Source organism: Balaenoptera borealis (genome assembly GCF_965194805.1).
Source record: "Balaenoptera borealis genome assembly, chromosome: 2".
NCBI lineage: Eukaryota > Metazoa > Chordata > Mammalia > Artiodactyla > Balaenopteridae > Balaenoptera > Balaenoptera borealis.
In genome coordinates, this window is record NC_138867.1 from 168437336 (window position 1) to 168452349 (window position 15014).

At 52.2% G+C, this 15014-nt stretch overlaps 1 protein-coding gene across 3 annotated transcripts in view; it reads left to right on the forward strand.

Annotated features, from left to right (window-relative positions):
• WNT3A (Wnt family member 3A) overlaps positions 1–15014 on the forward strand; it is a 48251-nt gene that overhangs the window by 29506 nt on the left and 3731 nt on the right. For all 3 annotated transcript variants that reach the window (XM_082379504.1, XM_082379505.1, XM_082379506.1), the window contains exon 3: positions 10914–11179. In XM_082379504.1, coding sequence (XP_082235630.1) covers positions 10914–11179 — 266 coding nt within the window. The remainder of the gene's footprint in view (positions 1–10913; positions 11180–15014) is intronic.

The following is a 15014-nucleotide window of genomic DNA, read 5'->3' on the forward strand; positions in this document are numbered from 1 at the left end:
CCCAGGCACCCCCAAGCCTGGGCTACAATGGCTTCCTTAAAGAAGAGACTGGGGGAGCCACTCAACCCTGCCTCTGATTCCAGCATATGTGCCCCCAAAGCTCCCTTCGGGGTCTCAGGACCCGGAGGACACAGGGCCTGCACATCTGCATTCCAGGTGGGGCATCCCCACTGGCAGAGGGAGCCTTGCTGCTGGTAGAAGTGGTCCGACTCTCACTGTGGGGTCTGCACTTGGACCTCACCCATTGGGCAGCTGAGTTGGGGGCCCTGGCTGACCCCCTCAAAGCACATCATGTCAGAGTCCTGGTTGGTTACCTAGGGGCAGGGTCTGTGGGTGTCAATCAAGGTCTCCGCAAGTGTGTTCCGGGTGCCTGCTGCCTTCTCTGGCTCCCCAGACAGTGCTCATCCCCTCGCAACCCTCCGCCCGTGCCCTTGGACAGCCCTGGGACAAGCACCCATGTCTGCCTGCCTTCTTCCCCATTCTCCTTGGGGGTTGGGCTGGGGAGGAGCAGGAGGGGGCACAGCATGGCCTGTCCCCTCCCCAGCAGAGCCCCTTCCCTTGGCCAGGCTCCAGGGGGTGGTCTGTCCACCTCCCTGTGTGTCCCGGCTTGATCTGCGGAGGGCCGGCGTGCAGGCACGGGGCCAGGGCAGGACAGCCAGGACGGCACAAGCCACAGGGCTCAGGAGGGGTCAGAGAGAAGAAGGGGTCCTTGAGGGAATCGGCATCCCTGAATCCAGGTTGCAACCCCTGACCCTCATCGGAAAGTGTTTCGGTTCACGGTGGTTGGGGAGCTCCGACTGTCTCTGCGGCCTCCCCCGTATATCATTAACTCTCCCCAGTTGGGGGTGTGTGTAAAGGGGCCAGGAGAGACCCCGGCGACACCCTGCCGCGCCCGGCTCAGAAAACAATATCCCCACGACGACGACAAGATTAAGCACAAGAGAAAAGTGAAAATGCTGCTGGCGATTCACACGCCCTCGGGAGTGCTGTGTTAAAGCGTGTGAATAGCGAGCTCCCCTCGCGCCCCAGGCCCCTGGGCTGCGCATACCTCCCGGTTGCTATGACTGGCTTGCTATGGCCTAATCGCCGACGAGGGAGGAAATTCATATAAAATATCGAGAGCCATTGTGGGCCTAACGCGGCGTGACAGTGGCTCACAAAGCCAGATTCATTAGCCCCAGCAGGTAATCAGGACGCCGGCCGTGCTGGCGGCCGGGCGGTGTCAGGGGCCGCAGCTATAGTGGGGCGCAAGCTGCATTCCGCTCTCAGGTGGCTCCATCCTTTGTGCAGGACGGGCCAACGGGATTACCAAATGCCATTGCCCATTGCGACACCCCCTCCTGGCCGCCCCGCTAGCTCTGAGACCAAGGAAGGTGGGCTGTGTGGGAAGGGAGCAAACTGCCGGCTAGGGGCTCAGGCCAGTCTCCCATCTCTCCTTCCCTCATGTTGGGGCATTGGTAGGGGAAGAGGTGCCAACCTCTGAATGCTCTAAAAGTGCCCTTGAGGCCTTCATGGGCCAGGGAGACAGACACAGAGCATTTGCTGACCTCTCTGCACGTGCACAGGCACTGCAGGACTTGCTTGTCTTTTGTGGGGTGGCCATCCCTGGACCTGCCTCTCTGCAGCCTCCCCCTCCTACAGCCTCTCACCTGCCAGGTGTGCAGAGGCCCAGGCCTGGCCCAAGGAGGCTGAGTGGTGCCTGAGGGGGAGCCGCAGTCGCTGCCCTTGAGTGTGTGCTAAGGATGCGGCATGAGTGAGGGCACCGAGTTCTCTCTGTGTCCTGCCAACGATGCTCTGTGGGCAGGTAGGAGCAGAGAGAGGCCCCCACAGAGGCTCCCATGGAGGCCCAGTGGCCACAGGAGCCATTTGCCCTGACCTGGCCTCTCTGTAGTCCTGTCCAGCTGTGAGCACCAGCAGCTGCCACGAAGAACTCCTAACGTGGAAGGCCAGGGAAGACGCACAGAGGGCCCCCAGCTGAGTGGGGACAAGCCTGTAGGATGGGGGATTCTCCTCACATACCTGGCGAGAGAGAAGCTTCCCTGCAGGGCAGTAGAGTGGTGGGGCTGGGGTCCAGGACTCGCCACCCTGGGCAGGTGATTGTGGTTGCAGCCATGGTCCTGACGGGGGGTGGGGGGTGGAGGGGGTCTCCATGGAGACAAGGGAGCCTGCCTCATGGCTGCACCCTCTCTGCTGACCAACCCCAGCACCAAGGCAGGGAGTCTGACCCAAAAGTCAACACTGCCCAGGGGAGTAGTGGAGCCCCAGGTCTCCAGGGGCCATGGGGCAGGCACGCCCAGGAGAGAGAGGGCTGTCCCTCAGGCCAGAACTCAGCCAGGAGGAGGCTTTGACAGGCAGATCCTACAGTTCCCAAGGAGGAGGTCACACCCCACCCTGCCCCAGGCTGAATCCCCACCCAGCCACCAGATGATAGCAGCCAGGCCCCAGTGACCCAGGGCCTCGCTTCACATAGGAGCCGGGCCAGAGATGCACAGCCCACTGCAGGAGCCCGGAGCAGGGGGAGTATTTGAGACCCTTCGTGTTAGCCACCTCCACGTCCCTCTAATGCGGGGGAGTGTGTCAGAGACACCCTTGCCACAGTAAACTCCTCCCTGCAGAATCCTGTCCTGGGACCTCCCTCCCAAACACCTCCTGGGTCTGGCCAGCTTCCAGAGAAGGGGGCTTAGGAATCTGAGACCATAATGGAGCCTGAGTTCAGCTCAGGGATGCATCAGAATCACCAGAGGACTCCTTACAGATATAGATGCCCCCCCACCCAGAACAGTGGGCCTGGGTCCACTGGTAGGTCTGCAGTGACCACTGCTGGGGCACCTGGTTACCTGCAGAGCTTCTCAAAGGGTCCACTGGGTGGACTCCACAGACAGAACACCCAGGAGCTTGATCTCATTGGTCAGTGGTCGAATTTGAACCACAATCCCCTTCCAGGAACTTCCACTGCCAGGGGTCACACTCTATCCTCCGAAAAGCGCTCCAGCGCCCCCTCAGGCCAACGGGCTTATCCCAGGAGCCCTCGGCCATCCCCTCCTTCTCATCTGGTATCAGGCCCCCATAGCCTTCCCCTTCCAGGAGAGGACAGGTGGGCCTCTCCTCACTCCCTGTGGCTGTGAAGGATGGGGCCCAGCAGGGCAGGTGGGCCCTTCACCTCCTGAAAGCTGCAACTACAGAAACAGCCTGGTGGTCATAGGACCCACTGCTGGGGGGTGCAAGAGCCTCTCCTGTGACCCCTGTCTGGGCTCAGTACTCACTGTTGGGCAGCCTGGGAAGGGGGCTGACCCACTTTGAGCCATCACACATCATTGGGACTGAGAGGGCCTGCAGGGCCCATGGTGGTGGCTCAGCAGAGAGGAGCCCTCTCTTTCTGTCCGGACCAGTCCTCTCAGCAGTTATAAAAAGATGCGCAGGGCCCAGGGCAGGGAGGCCTCTGGGCGGTGCTCTCCTATCAATCCCTGATAAAAGGGCCTTCTGGGTAATCTCCCAGAGGGAAAATCAGCTCTGGGACAGAGGCTGCAGCCTTCTTGTCCACTTAGAACACAGTCAGTGCTCAATAAATAGTTGCCAACCACCAGCTTCATGGTGAAATGTGAAAGGCGAGCCCCTTGGAATAATTTTTTTGAACTTTCTTCAGCATATAGGACTTTGGAACTGTATCCATTTTTAATGTTAAAAGGTCCTTTTCTGAAATTATGATAGTCATTTCTTATGTGTCTTATTCTCTCAAAAAAGTAACAACATTTTGCAGTCCTATTTCAGTCCCCAAGTAATTTCTAGTACTTGCCAAGCCTATGAAATCCAAATCTGGAGACAAGATTTGTTAAAATCCCTCTAGTTCTAAAGTTCTGAGACCCAGGGAAGTGAAGTAACTGCCAAAGCCCATCTCACATGTGACACTCAACCCCCATACCCAGGGCTGGGCTGGCCTCAGTGATGATGCAGCCTTGCCAGGCGACTCCCCCTGCCCTCCCCCAGACTCCCAGCTCTTGCCACATAGTACTCCTTCACCTGCCCCAGACTCTACCTCTACCCTTCCATCCATCCACAATTCATCCACCCTTCCATCAATCCATCATCCAGCCAACATCCACCCACTGTCCTCTGTCCACCACCACGCATCCATCCATCCACTCACCCATCCACCCACTCTCCACCACCCACCCATTCATTCATCCATTCACTCATCCACCATCCATCCATTCAGCCACCCATCCATCCCAGGCCTGCCCCAGAGCTCACATTGCCAAGCCTACTGTGTGTCCTTGTTCCCCTTACTCTCTTCATCATAAACTGTAAGCTCCCAAAGGCAGGTGACTCAGCACAGCCCAAAGCAAAGAACCTGACTTGCAATAGCAGGGCCTCCCACTAAAGGAATGCGAGGATTCCTCTGGTTCACCCTCCTCTTTCCCAGTGCAGGGATTCCCTCCACCTAACAGTGGGTCATCCAGTTTATGCTTGATTACCGCAAGAACAGGTAGCTCCTTCAACCTTTCAGAAAGCCTGGGTTGTTAGACATTTCATCAGAGAGAGCAGCAATCCACTTTCTTGCAGACTTCTTACCTTGGTTCTTGAGAATGGGCACCTTGCATCTTACTTATTTTATATTCCTAGTGTATGGCTCATTATAGACTCTCAGGTCCTGGATGGATGGATGGATGGATGGATGGTAGAAGAATAAATGGATGGATGGGTGGATTGTAGATGGATGGATGGCTAGATGGTAGAAGAATGAAAGGAAGGGTATATCATTGATACTTTGCATGAACTCAGTAAATAATTGCTCATGAGACAACATCAAGTTTCTGGGGAAGATGGTTTTCTCGATGGAAGATGCTTGTCTTATAGAAAGACTTTGTTACAAGATTCCCTTTCTTCTTCCTTTTCCCAAGCCCTAATTGCAGTGTGGGATAAGAGTCCTGGGCTGGAACAGAGCAGGACTGAGATAGCTCAAAAAGCTCATGCAGGCTCTACCACAGCAACTTGGTAAATTGGCAACATTGGTCCTTAAGCACCCCCGTCTCATAGCCCATGTCCCCTCCTCCTCTCTTGACCTGCCATAGCCTATTCAAAAGAAGACATTTTGCTGGTGACAGAGGTATTTGCAGTCTCATCTCCAAGATGCAATTCTCTTCCCACAGGCAGGATGGTTCTCTCTCCCCCTCCCTAGCTGCCTCTGTTGTATAATCTCTGACAAGGCTGCTGTCTGTGGCTAAAAACTTTGCTGTAACTGGGGTAGCTGCTGGGCTTCAGACCCTGATCTGAGTTCTGGTTGTGCCTGCCCCACCCATGACCTTAGGGGAGCCCTGTCCCCCTTCCTCTGTAAACTGAGGCTACTCCAGCCAGTCAGTCATGACCTTCTTGGTTCAAACCCCTGTGGAAATCTGATAAAAGCAATCTATCCAGAAAAACACATGAGTTTTCAGACATGCCCTGGAATTCCAGCTCATGATTTTGGCAGGGTTATGAACCCCCTAAAGCCTGCCCATGGATTCCTGGGTTAAAAGCCCCAACACTGTGGGATGTCATCTGGGCATTCAGGGGGTCTTCCTTCTGCACAGTCTCAGGATGTGTTTTAACTCTTTCTTTGGAAATAATTGTATACTTATAGAAATACTGCAGGAGTCCAGATCTCTTCCTAGGTCTTCCCAGTGCTGACATCACACAAACCCAGCTAGATCCATCAAAACTAAGATCCATCACTACTAACTAAACTCCAGACTTTACCCAGATTTCACGCAATTTTCCACCAATGTCCCTTATCTGTCTAGGATCCCATCCCAGGTCCTTAGGCTCCTCAGCCCAGCCCTGCCCTTCATGCCCTTGAGACTGGGAGGAGCTTGGTTAGGCCTTTGGGTTTGGTTTGTCTGATGTTTCCTGATAATTAGATGCAAGTTACAATTCTTTGGTTAGAATGTCTCAAAGGAGGTGGAATGTCCTGGTGGGGGCCTCGTCTTAGGAGGCACGTGGCATCCATCCGTCTTCTGTCCCGTTGCTGGTGACCGCAACCCCAATTTCTCTGGTAAGGCGGGGTCTGTCAGATTTCTCCAATGCAGAGTTTCAGTTTTTCCCCTTTGTGATTTATCAGTATCTCGGGGAACTACTTAGAAGACCTGTGTCTTCAATTTTAAAAGGGACTTTCTTTGCCAGAATGAACCACCTCAAGTTTTTCTGGCTCGTGCTCTTCTAAAAGGCTTCTTTTCCTCATGAGCAATTTAAAGGCCGGCTCCAAGGTGTCCTTGGCCCTCGGGACTTTATTTGTGAGGAGACCCTCTCTTCATTTAGCAGAAGAGGAAATTGAGGCCCCCAAAGGAAAGAGAAGTGTGCAGGGTCACACAGCTAGTTGGTGACAGAGCAGGGCAGGAATGACTTCTTTTTCCTCCAAGTTCAAGGGGGAACACCCCTCCCAACCCCCACATACCCTTCCCCTCAAGTGTGTCTGGCAGCCCTGGACTGTTTGCCTGAGCTCGATAAGCAGAGATCTCCAAGCCCTGTTCAGGGCAGAGCAAAGGCCCAGGCCTGCTTTCTCTCCCCTTATCTCAGAAGCTGGAGAAGGGGGAGGTGAGGAGGGGCTAGAGGAGGGGGCAGAGCAGAGGCAGAGACAGAGGCAGGATCCTCCTGTAGGAGCTAGCCCTGGGCCCTCAGGGGGCAGACTCAGAGGGAGTTGGGGGAGCATATTCAAGGCTTGGAGAATCTGAGCCTTGAGAAGGGCCACCAGAGAGGGTGCAGTGGGGGAGGCGCCAGGTTGTGTGCAGTGGGTTCCAGGAATGCCAAGGACATACTGGCTCTACCCTGCCCTGGGAGAGGTGATAAGGAACCCCCAGGCCACCAGCTCACAGCCCCTAACCCAGGGTCATTGCATGGGCAGGAGGGAAGATACCAGACCGGGGCCCTGGAAGGGTGAGAATCAGGATCTGAGCCCACCCTCTGAGGAGTTGGAGGCGGGGGACCACCTGAGTCCTTGAGAAGACAAAATAAGGGCGGGGGCCCTTCTGAGTGGAGGGGCAAGAAGGAAAGGGGTCTGTGTCCATGCAGTTGTTTATTCATGGTGCTTTGAGTCAGCAGAAGGTGGCTCCAGGCTGGCCTGTAACTAATCAGTTGTATTATAAAAGGAAAACGGGGCAGGGGCTTCAAGTGTCTTGAGGAGGCAGCTGCCTGGCTGACATTTGGGAAAGGAAACAGTGAGGGGAGCTGTCTTGAATTCATTCAAGGACAAGCTGAGTAGGGAGGGGCAGAGAGCCAGGTCCCAAGGGGGAGGCCTGCCCAGGTGGGCTCAGACCCTCCTGGACTCCCTGCCCCAGCCCAGGGCCCGTGACCTCTTCCCTGACCAGGCTGTCACTCCCCAACAACCATCTGTGGGATGGGCTGGGACTCCAGGTTAGAAACAAAAGGTGAACAGGACACAGCCCCCAGCTCAGGGAGGTTTCAGGCAGAATGGATGTAAGAGGGTGCTCCTGAAGTACCTGGGGAGCCCGAGGGCTCCAGGGCCAGGCGTGGACCGAACCCGGACTGCAGGGTCAGGACCCTGGCCTGTGCCTCAAAGAGCAGGGATGGGGACATGGCAGATGCACATGAGCAGAGAAGCAGTTGGAAAGAACCCAAGGGAAGGACGAGGGCTGAGTGTGGCTGGAGGCCAGGGAGTGGTGGACAGGGCTGAGAGGGCAGGAGGCGGCGCAGAGTCAGCCTGTGTGTGAGTCAAGCAAGGACACAGTGGCAAGAACCGGAGAAGGGCTGGGCAGGGCCAGATGGGCGCTGGACAAAGCGCTCCTCCTACAGTATGTGTGAGCGTGTGTGTGGGCATGTGTGTGCATACCTGTGTAAGAGCGTGTGCCTACATGTGTGTCTGTGGATGTGTGTGCATACATATATTGGTGAGAGAGTGAGAGTGTGTGTGTGTCTGTGTGTCTGTGGATGAGTGTACATGCATATATGGGTGAAAGAGGGAGTGTGTGTGTGTGTCTGTGTTACATGTGTGTGGATGGGTGGGGGAAGCTGGAAGCTGGAGGTGCCTGTCCCAACTAGGAACCTCTTCTGGTGCAACTGGGAGATACTGCGGGCTGGTGAAGAGCCAGGAGAGGCAGGATGGGCCAGGGCCATGTCAGGAGGCCAGAGCAGCCTTCAGACTTGGGCAGTCCCCAGCCAAGCTGTCAGTGGGAGGCTGACAGGGGAGAAATGAGGAGTCCCTTTCTGGGTTTGTGGCTGGGTGCTTACCACCTGGGAGTTTCCAGAAAGCAGCGAGAGTCCAGGCCTGCTCTGGGCAAAACATGGGGAGTACACAGGTTGGCCGGGGCCTGCAGAGGACCATCCAGAACTGTTGGCAAATCCACAGAAAGAGTCACCAAAAGCAGGGTGGGGCCTGACAGCTATCGGGAGGCTCGTGCAGAGGGCACTTCCTCAGACACGTTTCACACTGTGTGTTCTTGGTATAGGAGTGAATGTGCTTTTTTCAGTGGCAGGTGTGTGTGGATGTGTACGAAGCTATGTGGATGAGTCTGAGTGTGTGCACATTGCTGGCTGGAACTCTATCTTACCATTTTCCTGCCTCTGCCACCTGAGCTTTGGGACACACATGCTCAGATGCAAATCTGGGAGCAGGTGAGACCGTGCAGCTGGAGGAAGTGTGGGGAGCAACCCAAAACTTCTACTCACTCCCCAGGGGGAAGCCCACCTGTCCCTCCCCCTCCCAGGAAAAAAGCCTCCAGGGCACTGATGTGGGGTGAGGAGACAGCAGCCCCCTTTGATAACTCTTCTGTAGCCATTTGGAGCCCTAACAGTGTCCAGTCCTGCAGTGGGGCCTCTGCCCACGAGGAGCTCAGGGACACAGCAGGGCACACACCCCTTGCCTGGCACAGAAGGTCCTGGTTGGTTCTGTTCCTACATCTCTCCTGCTCACTCCACAGCCCATAGCATTTTTTTTAACCTAGGATTTTAAAATTCCTGCTAATCAGCAGGTAAGCTCCACGAGGTCATCTTGCTCCCTGATGTTTCTCCAGCAGGGCTTGGCAAACAGCAGCTACTCCCACACACACATGTGGAATGGCGAGTCGAGGAGTGAGTCCTATCAGCTCACGTGGGACCCAGGGCACCCCCAGGCCCTTGTCCTCCACCTGGAGCGGATCGTGGCTTGGTGCCCTTGAAGAAATGTTTGCACACACTCAGGAGGCATGATGCATTCATTCATTCATCCCATCTGGGGAAGCCTGGCTGGGAGTCCAGCCTCTGCAAAGTCCAGGCTGTCCCCCACATGCCCTGTACTTCCCTCTGGTCCTGCCAGCCCAACCCCTCCCCACCTGAGGCCCTGCCCTTGTGGGCCTCCGCATGCAGAATACCCCTGCCCCCTGCTTTTCCTCTGTCGATTTCCTGCCTGTCCTTTGAGACCAGCTCCTTTAGTCTTCTGTCTACCAGGGTCAGGCTAGGCCTCCCACACCCAGCGACCCCCTGCAGCTGGCCTCGCCAAGGCAGGCCTCCCTTGACTCCCTCACGTGCCTGTCTCACCCAGTTCGGCCCCACCGGCTCTTCCTTCCCAAGCTCCAGCCATCCCCCACTGGCATTCTGAAAACCAGTGCCACATCCCCTGACTCATTTTCTCCATGTGTAGAAAGAGAAGGCTGCACGCCGGCGGCAGCTCCAATACCAGGTCAGAGGCAGCCTGGACGCGGTTCCTGGCAGGCATTCAGTTCCAGACCCAAGCATGTGGGGCCAGCAGGAGGCGAGGTGCAAATGGAGGCACTGACCTTCGGAAGGTTCCCGAAGAGGCAGCCCTTCAGCTGGGCCTCTCAGTACCTGGTGTCGGGGTGGAAGAGGGGAAGGGTGTGCAGGCAGAAAAAGAGGCACAAGTGGGCAGCACGTGGGCCAGGAGCCATGCCCTGGGCAGGGCTGTGGGAAGCTTCCAACCAGGACATCTGGGCACGGGGGCTCCACCGTGGGTTGCTGGTACACTAGAAGGAGCCTTTTTTGTACGCCTTTTAATCAATCCTCCTGATTGTTTTGAGATTCATCCATGCTCTCTTTTCTGGTATGCTAAATAGAATTCCATTTCATGGATATGCCACAAGTTTTAATTGAAATATAATTGACATATAACATTATATTAGTTTAGGTGTACAACATAATGATTCAATGTTTGTGTATATTGTGAAACGATCACCACAATAAGTTTAGTTAACATCTATTACCCCACACAGTTACAAGATATTTTCTTATGATGAGAACTTTTAAGATCTACGCTCTTAACTTTCCAATATACAATATTATTAACTCTAGTCACCATCTGTACATCACATACCCACGACTTATTTATTTCATGCCACAATTTTTCATCCATTCACCCGTTGTTGGACATTTTGGAGCTGCCAGTTTGGGACTATTACAAATAAAGCTGCAGTGACATTTGCTTCCGGGTCTTTGCAGGGACACAGGTTTCCTCCAGGGTAAATACCTCAGAGGTGAATGACCAGGTCATAGGGTAGGTGTATGTTTTCAAGAAGCTGCCAAACCCATTTCCAAGGGGCAGCACCAGTTTCCTTCCAGCCAGCAGTGTACAGCGTTCTGATTTCTCCACATCCTCACCAGCACTGGTTATGATCTGACTTTCTGATTTCAGCCGTCCCTGCTGTTCTCCATGACAAGTTATGTCCAGCATCTTGCCTTGGGCTCCTTAGCCCTCCGTATACTTTCTTTGGGGCAGCTCTCCCTCCTCCTTGGGTCCTCCCTTGGAGACGCGCGCTCCTGTCCCACCGCAGTCCTGCCTCCCCGACTCCGATTACTGTACCGCGGTTACCGCGCTGCGAGTCTAGCCCACTGTGGGTGCCCAGGACCCAGCCCGGGAAGAGGCAGCCACGCCCCCACGCCAGTCCCACCACCTCAGCCCTGCCGGGTCCTGCCAACCACGTCGCCTCTTTCCGCAGCCACCCGGGAGTCCGCCTTTGTGCACGCCATCGCCTCCGCCGGCGTAGCCTTCGCTGTGACACGCTCGTGCGCCGAGGGCTCCGCTGCCATCTGCGGCTGCAGCAGCCGCCACCAGGGCTCGCCCGGTGAGGGCTGGAAGTGGGGCGGCTGCAGTGAGGACATCGAGTTCGGCGGGATGGTGTCTCGGGAGTTCGCAGACGCGCGGGAGAACCGACCAGACGCTCGCTCCGCCATGAACCGCCACAACAATGAGGCTGGGCGCCAGGTACGTCCGCGGCCCCCGCCCCCATCCTGGGTTGTGAATCCGAGAGCCCTGAGACCACACCCTTGCGGGTCCCTGGGAAATAGAAGCTTTCTGAGCAGGGTATGTACCCCGGTCCCTTGAGGAGTGTGGCATGGTGTAGGCAGGGTGGTGGGCTGTGGGAGGGATGTATATGGTGGCCAGGCTGGGGGTCTGCTCACCTCCTGCCCAGCGGTGTCTGAAACATGGGGCTGTCCAGTTGCTCCACGAGGTCTAGGGCATTCCCACAGGATGGCAGGTCCACCTGTGCAGCTGGGGTCACAAGGAAGGAGGGGTGGGAGAAAGGTCTGCTCTGCAGGAGCTCCTGCACATCCAGGGAGGGAGACGCCAGGCTGCTACACCACAGTGTGGTAAGTTCTACGATGAAGAAATGCACACACACAAGGTGATCTGGACATAGAGGAGAGGTCAGACCCAGGCTGGAGTCTCAAAAAAGACTTCTCGCAGAGGTGGTGAGTGGAGACAAGCAGAATAATTGGCAGTTATCCAGGTGAAGGGAAGCCAGGAGAGCCTCTGGGTAGCTCAGAGTTGAAAGAATGCATGTGAGTTAGTCCAGGTAGAATGTGGAGAACAGAGGAAGAAAAAGATTTGGGGGATGGAAAGGCTGGCAGAGACCAAGCTGTACAGGGCTTTGTGAGCCCTTCTGAAAAGGGGCCTTAGTGAACTTAATCAGAGGTTCAGTGGGGAACTACTGATAGGAAGTGATATGTGTAGGGACTGAAAAGTGTTCAGCAGAGTTGGCCCCGGCCTTGGCCAGTGGAACCAGGGCACTGCAGAGAGCTGAAGAGTGAACATTTAACTTCCAGCAACAGGGGACTAGGTGACTCAAATTAATCTTCTGGCTAAAGACAGGTACAAATGTAGGATGAAATGTAAAAAGTACCCTTTAAAAGTATAGAATACTCACCTGTATAAGTTACCTGATTTATCACAAGGAAGATAGTGCAGTACAGAGGGGGAAATGGTCTTTTCAATAAATGGTGCTCAGTCAATTGGATAACAATGTGGAAAAAAATTAATCTTGACCCCTACCTCACATCATATAAAAAATCAATTTCCCATTTCCAAATGGGAAAGATTAAACAAAGAATGTTTAGAAGAAAACATAGGAGAACATCTCTGTGACCTTGGAATAGGCAAAGATTTCCTAAACAGGCCAAAAAAGCACTCACAATGAAAGAAAAATGTAATAATGTGGACTATATTAAAATTTATAAAAAGGCACCACCATGAAACTGAAAAGGCAATCCACACAGGAGGAGATGTTCACAATATATACACCCAACAAGTATATGAAAGTTATAGTATAAAAAGAACAAAAAGACTGATAACCCAATAGAAAAGTTGGCTGAAAAATGGAAAGCCACTTCACAGAAGAAAATCTAGAAATGTCCAATAAATATGTGAAAAGGTGATCAATATCATTAGTCGTCAAGGAGATGCTCTTAGAATATATGGCCTGGAGAGGGGAGAGTATAACAGAGGGAACAGAGCATGGTGGGAGTTTCTGAGGAGCTGGGGCTCTGAGGCTGGTAATTTGTGAAATTTTGTCATATTCCACGCTTATGACATATAAACTTTTGCATGTATATTACACTTCCATAAAATAATTGTTAAGTGTCAAATAACTAACCATATAGTGAGGAATTAGCAGTCCAAAGTCCAGAAGACAAGATTCTGAACCTGGTGTCTGGGGCAGCTTTTGTCCAGGGGTCATTTGCTGGTCTGGGAAAAAAGTGCGTATGCTGAGCTGCATTTCCAGCAGCCTCACAGAGCTGAAAGGGGCCCACCAAAGGTGCTATGTCTAGGAAAAAACTCCTCGGTTTAGGCTGGGATCCTGAGGAGTAAAGGAAAATCAGAAGTAGACAAGCCCTTATGCACATGTACAGGCTAGTAAAATCTCTAGACTGAATGGATTAAGGTGGTCCCAAATTGCTGGTATCCCCATGTACCTGGAGAAAGCAGATAAATCCTCTTTGGAGGATGATAACCTTATGCTAGGCTGAAATTTTTTTCTACAAACAACTTTTCAAACACAATGTTCAACACATAATCAAAGATAACCTGTTAAATGAGTGATAATCAGCAAAACAAAACAAAACAAAACAACAACAACAACAAAAGAAACAGAAACAAGACTCGAGTACTGGAATTATTAGACACAGATTATGAGAAAAAATATGCCTACTTATTTTCACAAAGCTAAAATGTAAGATTTGGGAAAGAATCACATAGAAATTTTAGACCTGAAGAATGAATGGGAGTTTCCAGTTAAAGATGGCAAACAAAATACAAATATTTTCCTCTGCATTCTCCTAGAATGCCACTAAAATGACAATGAATTAATTTTAAGATACATAAATAAACTATTGAGAACATGGAAAACAGAAAAGGTGACAATGGCAACAAAATTTTGAAAGCAAAAAGCAGATAGATGAATACTCAGTATCTTAGTACACTCAAGAAAGCTAAATCTTAAGCCAGTAGAGAACTCTGAGAATCAACCATGGAATTTCTAGTATCAGATATCTTGAGAAGTAGAGATAGATATGGGGCTGAAAACAGAAAGACTGGTCATTTGCTGGTCTGGGGAAAAAGTGTGTATGCTGAGCTGTGCTTTCATTTTAAAGTCTATTTTGAAAGCACTTTTTAATGTACCAGCTCTTCTATCCAACCTCTTGCATCCAGACAGCACCCCTCCATCACCATGGCAGAAGTCTGGAGGCTTATTCCCTAAAAAGGGTAAAGCAGAAGGTGTCTGGACTGCTGAGGGTGAGGCTGCCCAAGTAAAAGTAGTCTGTCTACATACACATTTGTCTTCCTAATCTCCTAGTGCCACAGTGAAGCTTGATTATGCTCTAGGCAGGAAAATGGAAGATTCTCCCCTGAGAATCAGACCAACCCAAGAGAAGAGACTTGAAGATATTGAGATGGGGGTTCCCCCAAAAGCAACGTGGCCAGATCACTCAACAGTGAGGGCCCAAATAGATGAATACCTCCCATGTACAGGAGGTTTCAACAAGATTTTTGGCTCCCCACTATCAAATATGAGCAGGCAGCCAAGGATCACTGAACATCTGAGGAAGGCCTCCAGCAACCACAAAGGTAAAGACCAAAATAAAGAAAAAAAACCCCCAAACTTATGGGAAAGAGACATTGTAAAGAGAGATGAAAACTTCAAAAAACCATCACTATCCCCAGAGAGATAAAACACTGAATCCATAAAATTGGAACAGGATGTTAATTTAAAAGAACATTCAGGGGGGAAAAGAGGCTCTTAGAGATTAAAAATAGGACAGCAAAAACAAAACTCTCAGCAGAAAGGTTGGAAGATAGTTGAGACACCCTTCCCACAAAGTAGAGAAAAAAAAGACAAGGAGATGGAAAATAGGAAAGGATAGAAAATATGGAGGATCTGTCCAAGAAAGACAGTGATGAACATGAAGATGAGGAATTTGGTAAAGAAATAAGACAAGAAGGTTCCCAGGGCTGAAGAGCAGAAGTTCAGACAAAACAGGCCGCATAAGTGATTAGCACAAGAAAGGGGAAGACCCACATCAAAATTCGCTGTGAAATTCACAGCCTATGACACAGAAAAGCCTTCCAAGCTTCCCAGAACACGCTTTGGTTTCATGCAAAGGATCAGGAATCAAAATGTCATCAGAGTTTCTAAGAACAACAGTGAAAGCTAGAATAAAATAGTGTAATGCTTTCAGAATCCTGAGAGGGGGAAATATTTTAAGCCAAGGCTTTTATACCCAGCTAAATCATCTTTTCAACTTTAAGTAGAAAAGATTTG